This window comes from Leuresthes tenuis, unplaced genomic scaffold, assembly GCF_036924035.1.
Source record: "Leuresthes tenuis unplaced genomic scaffold, fLeuTen1.0.hap1 SCAF_6, whole genome shotgun sequence".
Lineage (NCBI taxonomy): Eukaryota > Metazoa > Chordata > Actinopteri > Atheriniformes > Atherinopsidae > Leuresthes > Leuresthes tenuis.
In genome coordinates, this window is record NW_027325360.1 from 852773 (window position 1) to 865205 (window position 12433).

A 12433-nucleotide genomic window follows, 5' to 3' on the forward strand; every position below is an offset into this window, starting at 1 on the left:
AACCATGAAATCTGCCTGGGAACGCCAGACAAAACCATGAAATCTGCCTGGGAACGCCAGACAAAACCATGAAATCTGCCTGGGAACGCCAGACAAAACCATGAAATCTGCCTGGGAACGCCAGACAAAACCATGAAATCTGCCTGGGAACGCCAGACAAAACCATGAAATCTGCCTGGGAACGCCAGACAAAACCATGAAATCTGCCCGGGAACGCCAGACAAAACCATGAAATCTGCCCGGGAACGCCAGACAAAACCATGAAATCTGCCTGGGAACGCCAGACAAAACCAGGAAATCTGCCTGGGAACGCCAGACAAAACCAGGAAATCTGCCTGGGAACGCCAGACAAAACCATGAAATCTGCCCGGGAACGCCAGACAAAACCATGAAATCTGCCCGGGAACGCCAGACAAAACCATGAAATCTGCCTGGGAACGCCAGACAAAACCATGAAATCTGCCTGGGAACGCCAGACAAAACCATGAAATCTGCCTGGGAACGCCAGACAAAACCATGAAATCTGTCTGGGAACGCCAGACAAAACCATGAAATCTGCCTGGGAACGCCAGACAAAACCATGAAATCTGCCTGGGAACGCCAGACAAAACCAGGAAATCTGCCTGGGAACGCCAGACAAAACCAGGAAATCTGCCTGGGAACGCCAGACAAAACCATGAAATCTGCCCGGGAACGCCAGACAAAACCATGAAATCTGCCTGGGAACGCCAGACAAAACCATGAAATCTGCCCGGGAACGCCAGACAAAACCAGGAAATCTGCCTGGGAACGCCAGACAAAACCATGAAATCTGCCTGGGAACGCCAGACAAAACCATGAAATCTGCCTGGGAACGCCAGACAAAACCAGGAAATCTGCCTGGGAACGCCAGACAAAACCAGGAAATCTGCCCGGGAACGCCAGACAAAACCAGGAAATCTGCCTGGGAACGCCAGACAAAACCATGAAATCTGCCTGGGAACGCCAGACAAAACCATGAAATCTGCCTGGGAACGCCAGACAAAACCAGGAAATCTGCCTGGGAACGCCAGACAAAACCATGAAATCTGCCTGGGAACGCCAGACAAAACCATGAAATCTGCCCGGGAACGCCAGACAAAACCAGGAAATCTGCCTGGGAACGCCAGACAAAACCATGAAATCTGCCTGGGAACGCCAGACAAAACCATGAAATCTGCCTGGGAACGCCAGACAAAACCAGGAAATCTGTCTGGGAACGCCAGACAAAACCATGAAATCTGCCCGGGAACGCCAGACAAAACCATGAAATCTGCCTGGGAACGCCAGACAAAACCAGGAAATCTGTCTGGGAACGCCAGACAAAACCAGGAAATCTGCCTGGGAACGCCAGACAAAACCATGAAATCTGCCTGGGAACGCCAGACAAAACCATGAAATCTGCCTGGGAACGCCAGACAAAACCAGGAAATCTGCCCGGGAACGCCAGACAAAACCATGAAATCTGCCTGGGAACGCCAGACAAAACCAGGAAATCTGCCCGGGAACGCCAGACAAAACCATGAAATCTGCCTGGGAACGCCAGACAAAACCAGGAAATCTGCCCGGGAACGCCAGACAAAACCATGAAATCTGCCTGGGAACGCCAGACAAAACCAGGAAATCTGTCTGGGAACGCCAGACAAAACCATGAAATCTGCCCGGGAACGCCAGACAAAACCATGAAATCTGCCTGGGAACGCCAGACAAAACCAGGAAATCTGTCTGGGAACGCCAGACAAAACCAGGAAATCTGCCTGGGAACGCCAGACAAAACCATGAAATCTGCCTGGGAACGCCAGACAAAACCATGAAATCTGCCTGGGAACGCCAGACAAAACCATGAAATCTGCCTGGGAACGCCAGACAAAACCAGGAAATCTGTCTGGGAACGCCAGACAAAACCATGAAATCTGCCTGGGAACGCCAGACAAAACCATGAAATCTGCCTGGGAACGCCAGACAAAACCAGGAAATCTGTCTGGGAACGCCAGACAAAACCATGAAATCTGCCCGGGAACGCCAGACAAAACCATGAAATCTGCCTGGGAACGCCAGACAAAACCAGGAAATCTGTCTGGGAACGCCAGACAAAACCATGAAATCTGCCTGGGAACGCCAGACAAAACCAGGAAATCTGCCTGGGAACGCCAGACAAAACCATGAAATCTGCCTGGGAACGCCAGACAAAACCATGAAATCTGCCTGGGAACGCCAGACAAAACCATGAAATCTGCCTGGGAACGCCAGACAAAACCAGGAAATCTCCCTGGGAACGCCAGACAAAACCATGAAATCTGCCTGGGAACGCCAGACAAAACCATGAAATCTGCCTGGGAACGCCAGACAAAACCATGAAATCTGCCTGGGAACGCCAGACAAAACCATGAAATCTGCCTGGGAACGCCAGACAAAACCAGGAAATCTGCCTGGGAACGCCAGACAAAACCATGAAATCTGCCTGGGAACGCCAGACAAAACCATGAAATCTGCCTGGGAACGCCAGACAAAACCAGGAAATCTGTCTGGGAACGCCAGACAAAACCATGAAATCTGCCTGGGAACGCCAGACAAAACCATGAAATCTGCCTGGGAACGCCAGACAAAACCAGGAAATCTGTCTGGGAACGCCAGACAAAACCATGAAATCTGCCTGGGAACGCCAGACAAAACCATGAAATCTGCCTGGGAACGCCAGACAAAACCATGAAATCTGCCTGGGAACGCCAGACAAAACCATGAAATCTGTCTGGGAACGCCAGACAAAACCATGAAATCTGCCTGGGAACGCCAGACAAAACCATGAAATCTGCCTGGGAACGCCAGACAAAACCAGGAAATCTGTCTGGGAACGCCAGACAAAACCATGAAATCTGCCCGGGAACGCCAGACAAAACCATGAAATCTGCCTGGGAACGCCAGACAAAACCAGGAAATCTGTCTGGGAACGCCAGACAAAACCATGAAATCTGCCTGGGAACGCCAGACAAAACCAGGAAATCTGCCTGGGAACGCCAGACAAAACCATGAAATCTGCCTGGGAACGCCAGACAAAACCATGAAATCTGCCTGGGAACGCCAGACAAAACCAGGAAATCTGCCTGGGAACGCCAGACAAAACCATGAAATCTGCCTGGGAACGCCAGACAAAACCAGGAAATCTGCCTGGGAACGCCAGACAAAACCAGGAAATCTGCCTGGGAACGCCAGACAAAACCATGAAATCTGCCTGGGAACGCCAGACAAAACCATGAAATCTGCCTGGGAACGCCAGACAAAACCATGAAATCTGCCCGGGAACGCCAGACAAAACCAGGAAATCTGTCTGGGAACGCCAGACAAAACCATGAAATCTGCCCGGGAACGCCAGACAAAACCAGGAAATCTGCCTGGGAACGCCAGACAAAACCAGGAAATCTGCCTGGGAACGCCAGACAAAACCATGAAATCTGCCTGGGAACGCCAGACAAAACCATGAAATCTGCCCGGGAACGCCAGACAAAACCATGAAATCTGCCTGGGAACGCCAGACAAAACCATGAAATCTGCCTGGGAACGCCAGACAAAACCAGGAAATCTGTCTGGGAACGCCAGACAAAACCATGAAATCTGCCCGGGAACGCCAGACAAAACCATGAAATCTGCCTGGGAACGCCAGACAAAACCAGGAAATCTGTCTGGGAACGCCAGACAAAACCATGAAATCTGCCTGGGAACGCCAGACAAAACCAGGAAATCTGCCTGGGAACGCCAGACAAAACCATGAAATCTGCCTGGGAACGCCAGACAAAACCATGAAATCTGCCTGGGAACGCCAGACAAAACCAGGAAATCTGCCTGGGAACGCCAGACAAAACCAGGAAATCTGCCTGGGAACGCCAGACAAAACCAGGAAATCTGCCTGGGAACGCCAGACAAAACCAGGAAATCTGCCTGGGAACGCCAGACAAAACCAGGAAATCTGTCTGGGAACGCCAGACAAAACCATGAAATCTGCCCGGGAACGCCAGACAAAACCAGGAAATCTGCCTGGGAACGCCAGACAAAACCAGGAAATCTGCCTGGGAACGCCAGACAAAACCATGAAATCTGCCTGGGAACGCCAGACAAAACCATGAAATCTGCCCGGGAACGCCAGACAAAACCATGAAATCTGCCTGGGAACGCCAGACAAAACCATGAAATCTGCCCGGGAACGCTGCTGCGGCTTGTTTCCTCGCAGGTTTCAGTCGCTCAGCCTCCTTCAGTGTTTCCTTTGTGGGGGAAATGAGGCCAACATGGCGGCAGCGTGTCGGACAGCAGCTTTGTGCCGGAGAGACAGACGTCAGATTAACATCCTCTCTGATGTAATCCGGCCGGCCTCCCAGAGGAGATGAGGGATTAAACCGAGGCTGCTTCATGTTCACCTCAGTGTTTCAGCAGATCAAACCCTCCACAGGTAACCAGGAAAATCACAGAGTTCTTTATTTAAAGCCTGTAAGTAAAGCACTTTTCAGAGCATCTGTCACAAAGTGCTTCAGTGAAATAAAGATAAATCCAACCATCCAGAACACGGTCCAGTCAGAAGCTTTTTAAAACGTCCACATTTCTCACATCTTCAGTCCAAAGTTCAGGAAAAGCAACCTGAAAAGTCTCCTTTGGTTCTGATCCAGGAACAGCCAACAAACCCTGATCAGATCAGTTCAATTCAGATTGTTTATTCTATTTATATAATTAACCAGATTACAACATTTATCATCTCAAGGCCCTTAAATAATAAAGTCCAATTCAAGCCAATTGGAATTCAATTCATTGTAATCATAATCCAATGAAATCCAATGAATTCATTTCACAGTAATCCATCTCATTCATATAGAAAAACATTATCCAACCTAAGGACTGGCCCACGGGCCACAGCACACTTCCTTCACTTCCTTCACTTCCTTCACTTCCTTACTCAGCAGCAAGTTTTCAGCTGAAATATCTGAACAGAAGTCATGAGTGGGCTTGAAGCGTTGGCTCTTTTGGACCCTCAGCAGCAGTTTCTCTCTATGTATTCGGCTGATTTGTACTCATTAGAAACTCCTCTGACTCGCCACAGTAAAGCCAGACAGGAACTCTAACTGGAATGATCAAAGTAATCAGTCATCAGCAGCCCAACGAGACGTTTTCATCAGAGTTTACAACCAGGGATCTGTAGATGTTTCTTAGATAGGACGAAGGCAGTTTAGATGGTCGCTGGCTGCCCTTTGACCAGCAGTTACAGACTGATAATCTATGTTTTAGAAAATAATATTTCACAGGATTGCCTTGAAGATTAGAAACTGGAACTGAAATAAAAGTTCAGCTCTGGGACAGCTGAGGGGTTTCTGGAAGAGGATCCTTGGGGCCATGTGGGCTGTGGGTGTCTTTGGCATTTGGTGGCAGTTGGAAACTGTAGAGTTTGTAGGTTGAGTCCAATCCAGGGTACCGGATTGTTTGTTTCATGGAACTCTCTGATGAAAGGAACCACGGGGACCGAGGCAAGCATCTTAAACTTCTAACACCTGGCATTGGTTTCAGCCACAAACCGAGAACTCTGAGCCTCAACATGCAAATTCAGCTGCCTGTAAGATAAGGGGAGATAAGATAAGGGGAGATAAGATAAGGGGAGATAAGATAAGGGGAGATAAGATAAGGGGAGATAAGGGGAGATAAGATAAGGGGAGATAAGATAAGGGGAGATAAGATAAGATAAGATAAGGGGAGATAAGATAAAGGGAGATAAGGGGAGATAAGATAAGGGGAGATAAGATAAGGGGAGATAAGATAAGGGGAGATAAGATAAGGGGAGATAAGATAAGGGGAGATAAGATAAGATAAGGGGAGATAAGATAAGGGGAGATAAGATAAGGGGAGATAAGATAAGGGGAGATAATATAAGGGGAGATAAGATAAGGGGAGATAAGATAAGATAAGGGGAGATAAGATAAGGGGAGATAAGATAAGGTGAGATAAGATAAGGGGAGATAAGATAAGGGGAGATAAGATAAGGGGAGATAAGATAAGGGGAGATAAGATAAGGGGAGATAAGATAAGGGGAGGCCAACATCCTGGAGCTTTTCAGGTTGTTTTTAAGCCTGAGCAGTCCTGCCGTTATGGGAGCTTTGTGTTCACCTGGATGCTCGTCCCAGCAGAACAGGGAGCTTTGTGTTCACCTGGATGCTCGTCCCAGCAGAACAGGGAGCTTTGTGTTCACCTGGATGCTCGTCCCAGCAGAACAGGGAGCTTTGTGTTCACCTGGATGCTCGTCCCAGCAGAACAGGCCATTGTAACGGGATGATATCTAGTGTTGTGGCTTCTTGGTTTCCTTCTGCTCTGAGCAGCTGCCTCTTCCTTTGCAGGTGTATGCCATCCTGGTCAGCCATCCTCCGCAGTCCAACGACCACCTGACTCCGACGCCTGTCTCCTACACGGCCGGGTTCTACCGCATCCCTGTGGTCGGCCTGACGACCCGCATGTCCATCTACTCCGACAAGGTCAGCCGCCTGCCCAAAGGTCAAAGGTCAAAGGACTTCAGAGCCGCTGTTAGACATGAATATCAGACTCAACGGTTTTCTGGATGGTAGGGATCCAGATAGTGAGTTTCCAGGGATTTCATGAACATTCATAGTCTGTCTGCTGGTAGGATGTAAGGTTGGGGAGCTCCAGCCCAGAGACACGCTGGGCTTCCATTCCACTAATTAATCAGCCAGTGGACGCTCCGCTACTCCAACCTGAGCATCAGCTGACCTTTTTACAGCTTTCTTTGCAAGAAGAGCCTCTGTTTTGTGTTCCTAACCTGGGTTGAGGAGCTGTTCTGGTCTATATCAGCAGGTTATACCCTGATATCCCAGTTTCCCTCCCTGAGGGGCTTCTTCTTCACGTTAACCAGCTTCGTCGGGTCACTGGTGGCCGACACACAGAAGTAAATGTTGCCTAACCACACAGTCATGTGGCTCAGAGAGCTTCCAATCTGTGGCCTCAAAGCAGCGCTGCAGTTTGCTCAGCTTCCTGAGACCACCTCCTTAAAGTGCTTCTGAACAATGGAAAATATCCGTTTATGGTTGGATTTTTCAAATGGAGTTAAATCTTTCTCCTGCTTCATCCACAGTGTTTCTAATTCACATCATTGGGGGTTTGAGGTCTTTTATTGGGGCTTTTGTTGGCTCTTGCTCAGCCAACTGCTTCTGTTGGCATGCTAAATCAGATGCTAAATCAGATGCTAAATCAGATGCTAAATCAGATGCTAAATCAGATGCTAAATCAGATGCTAAATCAGATGTTAAATCAGATGCTAAATCAGATGCTAAATCAGATGCTAAATCAGATGCTAAATCAGATGCTAAATCAGATGTTAAATCAGATGCTAAATCAGATGCTAAATCAGATGCTAAATCAGATGCTAAATCAGATGCTAAATCAGATGTTTGAAAAGTGTCCAAAGTATGAGCAGAAATCACTGAAGCTTCCAAACCAGGCAGGACAAAGATCTGAACCACCTCATTTTAGTTTACGATAGAGCTGCAGCTAAAGACTGTTTGGATAGTCGACGAGTCATCGATCATTGAAACGATTAATCGATTAATCGGTTAATTGCTGATTAAAACTGAAAAAGGATTCATTGACGCCGTATTTCACATGGATCAGCTGGAGGCTGCTCACAGTCTTTTGGGATCCAGTTCATGCTGTGATCTGAGATCTGTTTGTCTGCTCCGGGGTTTTCATGGAAGGAGCAGCAGAGATCTCTGTTAATAAAGAAATGTTTTAATGTCAACGTCAATAGTTTAAATCCTGTTAGACACAGACGAAGCACTTCAGCAGCTGGAGGAGGACAGTTTTCTGTTTGATTTCAGCTTGTTCTGCCTACGGTTCGGAAAGGTCTCCTCCTGAAGACTGCAGGTGGCCTTTAAGACTCAGTTTGTCTTTGTGCAGCTGAACCATATTGATCACATTGTGTCTCCTCAGATGAACCTGACTGAACACAGTGAATTATGTCATGTTTATGCAGCTGGAGGCCGGACCTTTCATGGATCTGAACTAACCTGCAGCTGCTGGTCGGCTTCTGTTTCCTTTCTGGAACATGAACCGTTCCATGTGTTTTAAAGGAATGTTTTGTTGCCATATCTGGTGAATGGAAGTGTTTCTGAAAGCTGTGAGAAGCAGAATAACTGCTAATGTGTTCCATAAATACAGATTATTGGGTAAAAATGTCATTGATTAGACAGAACTTTGAACCTTCTCTACCTGAGGCTCAGCAGTGATGTGGTGTTGACCTCCTCCTCCTCAGAGCATCCACCTGTCCTTCCTGAGGACGGTGCCTCCGTACTCCCACCAGGCCCAGGTGTGGTTTGACCTGATGAGGGAGTTCAGGTGGAACCACATCATCCTGATCGTCAGCGACGACCACGAAGGCCGAGCCGCTCAGAAGAGGCTGGAGACGCTGCTGGAGGAGCGCGAGACCAAGGTGGGCACGTGCACGGTAAACGTGCACACGCACTGTAAACGTGCACACACACGGTCAACGTGCACACGCACTGCCAACGTGCACACACACGGTCAACGTGCACACGCACTGTAAACGTGCACACACACTGTCAACGTGCACACTCACTGTCAACGTGCACACTCACTGCCAACGTGCACACGTAAACGTGCACACTCACTGTCGACGTGCACACTCACTGCCAACGTGCACACACACGGTCAACGTGCACACACACTGCCAACGTGCACACACACTGTCAACGTGCACACTCACTGTCAACGTGCACACACACGGTCAACGTGCACACTCACTGTCGACGTGCACACTCACTGCCAACATGCACACACACTGCCAACATGCACACTCACTGTCAACGTGCACACGCACTGCCAACGTGCACACGCACTGTAAACGTGCACACATAAACGTACACACACACTGTCAACGTGCACACATAAACGTGCACACTCACTGCCAACGTGCGCACACACTGCCAACATGCACACTCACTGTCAACGTGCACACTCACTGTCAACGTGCACACGTAAACGTGCACACTCACTGCCAACGTGCACACTCACTGTCAACGTGCACACTCACTGTCAACGTGCACACGTAAACGTGCACACACACTGCCAACGTGCACACACACTGCCAACGTGCACACGTAAACGTGCACACTCACTGTCGACGTGCACACACACTGCCAACGTGCACACACACTGCCAACGTGCACACGTAAACGTGCACACTCACTGTCGACGTGCACACTCACTGTCGACGTGCACACACACTGCCAACGTGCACACGCACTGTAAACGTGCACACATAAACGTACACACACACTGTCAACGTGCACACATAAACGTGCACACTCACTGTCAACGTGCACACTCACTGTCAACGTGCACACGTAAACGTGCACACTCACTGTCGACGTGCACACATAAACGTGCACACTCACTGTCAACGTGCACACTCACTGTCAACGTGCACACGTAAACGTGCACACTCACTGTCAACGTGCACACATAAACGTGCACACTCACTGTCAACGTGCACACTCACTGTCAACGTGCACACGTAAACGTGCACACACACTGCCAACGTGCGCACACACTGCCAACATGCACACTCACTGTCAACGTGCACACGTAAACGTGCACACTCACTGCCAACGTGCACACTCACTGTCAACGTGCACACTCACTGTCAACGTGCACACGTAAACGTGCACACACACTGCCCACGTGCACACTCACTGTCAACGTGCACACTCACTGTCAACGTGCACACGTAAACGTGCACACTCACTGCCAACGTGCACACTCACTGTCAACGTGCACACTCACTGTCAACGTGCACACGTAAACGTGCACACTCACTGTCAACGTGCACACTCACTGCCAACGTGCACACTCACTGTCAACGTGCACACTCACTGTCAACGTGCACACGTAAACGTGCACACACACTGCCAACGTGCACACACACTGCCAACGTGCACACGTAAACGTGCACACTCACTGTCGACGTGCACACACACTGCCAACGTGCACACACACTGCCAACGTGCACACGTAAACGTGCACACTCACTGTCGACGTGCACACTCACTGTCGACGTGCACACACACTGCCAACGTGCACACGCACTGTAAACGTGCACACATAAACGTACACACACACTGTCAACGTGCACACATAAACGTGCACACTCACTGTCAACGTGCACACTCACTGTCAACGTGCACACGTAAACGTGCACACTCACTGTCGACGTGCACACATAAACGTGCACACTCACTGTCAACGTGCACACTCACTGTCAACGTGCACACGTAAACGTGCACACTCACTGTCAACGTGCACACATAAACGTGCACACTCACTGTCAACGTGCACACTCACTGTCAACGTGCACACGTAAACGTGCACACACACTGCCAACGTGCGCACACACTGCCAACATGCACACTCACTGTCAACGTGCACACGTAAACGTGCACACTCACTGCCAACGTGCACACTCACTGTCAACGTGCACACTCACTGTCAACGTGCACACGTAAACGTGCACACACACTGCCCACGTGCACACTCACTGTCAACGTGCACACTCACTGTCAACGTGCACACGTAAACGTGCACACTCACTGCCAACGTGCACACTCACTGTCAACGTGCACACTCACTGTCAACGTGCACACGTAAACGTGCACACACACTGCCAACGTGCACACACACTGCCAACATGCACACTCACTGTCAACGTGCACACTCACTGTCAACGTGCACACTCACTGTCAACGTGCACACGTAAACGTGCACACTCACTGTCAACGTGCACACTCACTGCCAACGTGCACACTCACTGTCAACGTGCACACATAAACGTGCACACTCACTGTCAACGTGCACACACTGCCAACGTGCACACATAAACGTGCACACTCACTGTCAACGCGCTGTAAAAGTTCTGGTCTTGATTCTTCTGGACACAGAGTCCTGATCAACAGTTCTGCAGCTTTCTGAAGCTCTTTCACAGTTTTTCTTTGGACATTTTCTGCTTTTTCCCTCATTTTCGGTCGTTGTACCTGAGCACTCACTATCAACGTGCACACTAACTATGACCATGCACAAACACACACACAGGATGAAAATGTGTGTTTCTGTGTATTAGCTTCGCTATGATTCAGGTTGTCAGGCTTTCTGTGCATGAGCCGCCGTGTGTGAGTTCCTTCATCCCTTTAGTAGCTCTTTCATCCCTCCATCTTTCTTCTTTCAACCATCTATCATCCTCCTTTTATCCCCCCATCATCCCTCTGTCATCCTCCTGGCTTTGAGGCTTCACTGCAGCTTCTCTTTCACGACTTCTTTTTCTTCTGTTGTTTATCTCCACCAAGACTGTTTATTTGTTGTTGTTTGTTTAGACAGACCATAAACAAACCTTCGTCTGGAATAAAACTGGAGCTCCATTCTGTGGACTCACCGTAGTTTAACGTGTTGTAGGTCTGATGTCAGCATGTTGCTGATAACCAAACACTGAATGACCTGTTCTGAGCCTGAAGCTGCTCATTAACCCGGGTTCTAAAGTTCTGATCCAAACCAGATTAATTACTTTGGGTCGTCCAATAAGCAGAAGAAACAAACAAAGTCACATGATCAGGAATCATGAATTATCACTTTAGATAAAAACTTTTGACAGAACTTATTTTTAACACCAAACTGCTACTTTAAAATTGGTGTCATTATTGACTCCAAACAAATCATTAAATATGAACTCTACTCTGGATCCTCTGATTGAACTGGACTTTGGACCGTTGGATCTGCTGATGCTGAACTCGGCCGAGACTTCCTGACCCTGACGCTGGACCAGCTCGCCTTTATTTGGACCTTTGCTGCTGACTGTAGACTTGCTTGTCTTGACCTTGGGCCATCTGGTCCTGACACTGGTCCTGTTGGTCCTGTTGGTCCTGTTGGTCCTGACACTGGTCCTGTTGGTCCTGACTCTGGTCCTGTTGGTCCTGACACTGGTCCTGTTGGTCCTGTTGGTCCTGTTGGACCTGACTCTGGTCCTGTTGGTCCTGACTCTGGTCCTGTTGGTCCTGTTGGTCCTGACTCTGGTCCTGTTGGTCCTGTTGGTCCTGACTCTGGTCCTGTTGGTCCTGTTGGTCCTGTTGGTCCTGACACTGGTCCTGTTGGTCCTGTTGGTCCTGTTGGTCCTGACTCTGGTCCTGTTGGTCCTGACACTGGTCCTGTTGGTCCTGACACTGGTCCTGTTGGACCTGACTCTGGTCCTGTTGGTCCTGACTCTGGTCCTGTTGGTCCTGACACTGGTCCTGTTGGACCTGACTCTGGTCCTGTTGGTCCTGACTCTGGTCCTGTTGGTCCTGACTCTGGTCCTGTTGGTCCTGACTCTGGTCCTGTT

At 49.2% G+C, this 12433-nt stretch overlaps 1 protein-coding gene across 1 annotated transcript in view; it reads left to right on the forward strand.

The window, feature by feature from the left end:
• The window catches only part of grin1b (glutamate receptor, ionotropic, N-methyl D-aspartate 1b), a 71075-nt gene that overhangs the window by 7435 nt on the left and 51207 nt on the right, over nt 1-12433 (forward strand). Inside the window, exons 3-4 of the mRNA XM_072386840.1 lie at nt 6381-6515; nt 8306-8572. Coding sequence (XP_072242941.1) covers nt 6381-6515; nt 8306-8572 — 402 coding nt within the window. The remainder of the gene's footprint in view (nt 1-6380; nt 6516-8305; nt 8573-12433) is intronic.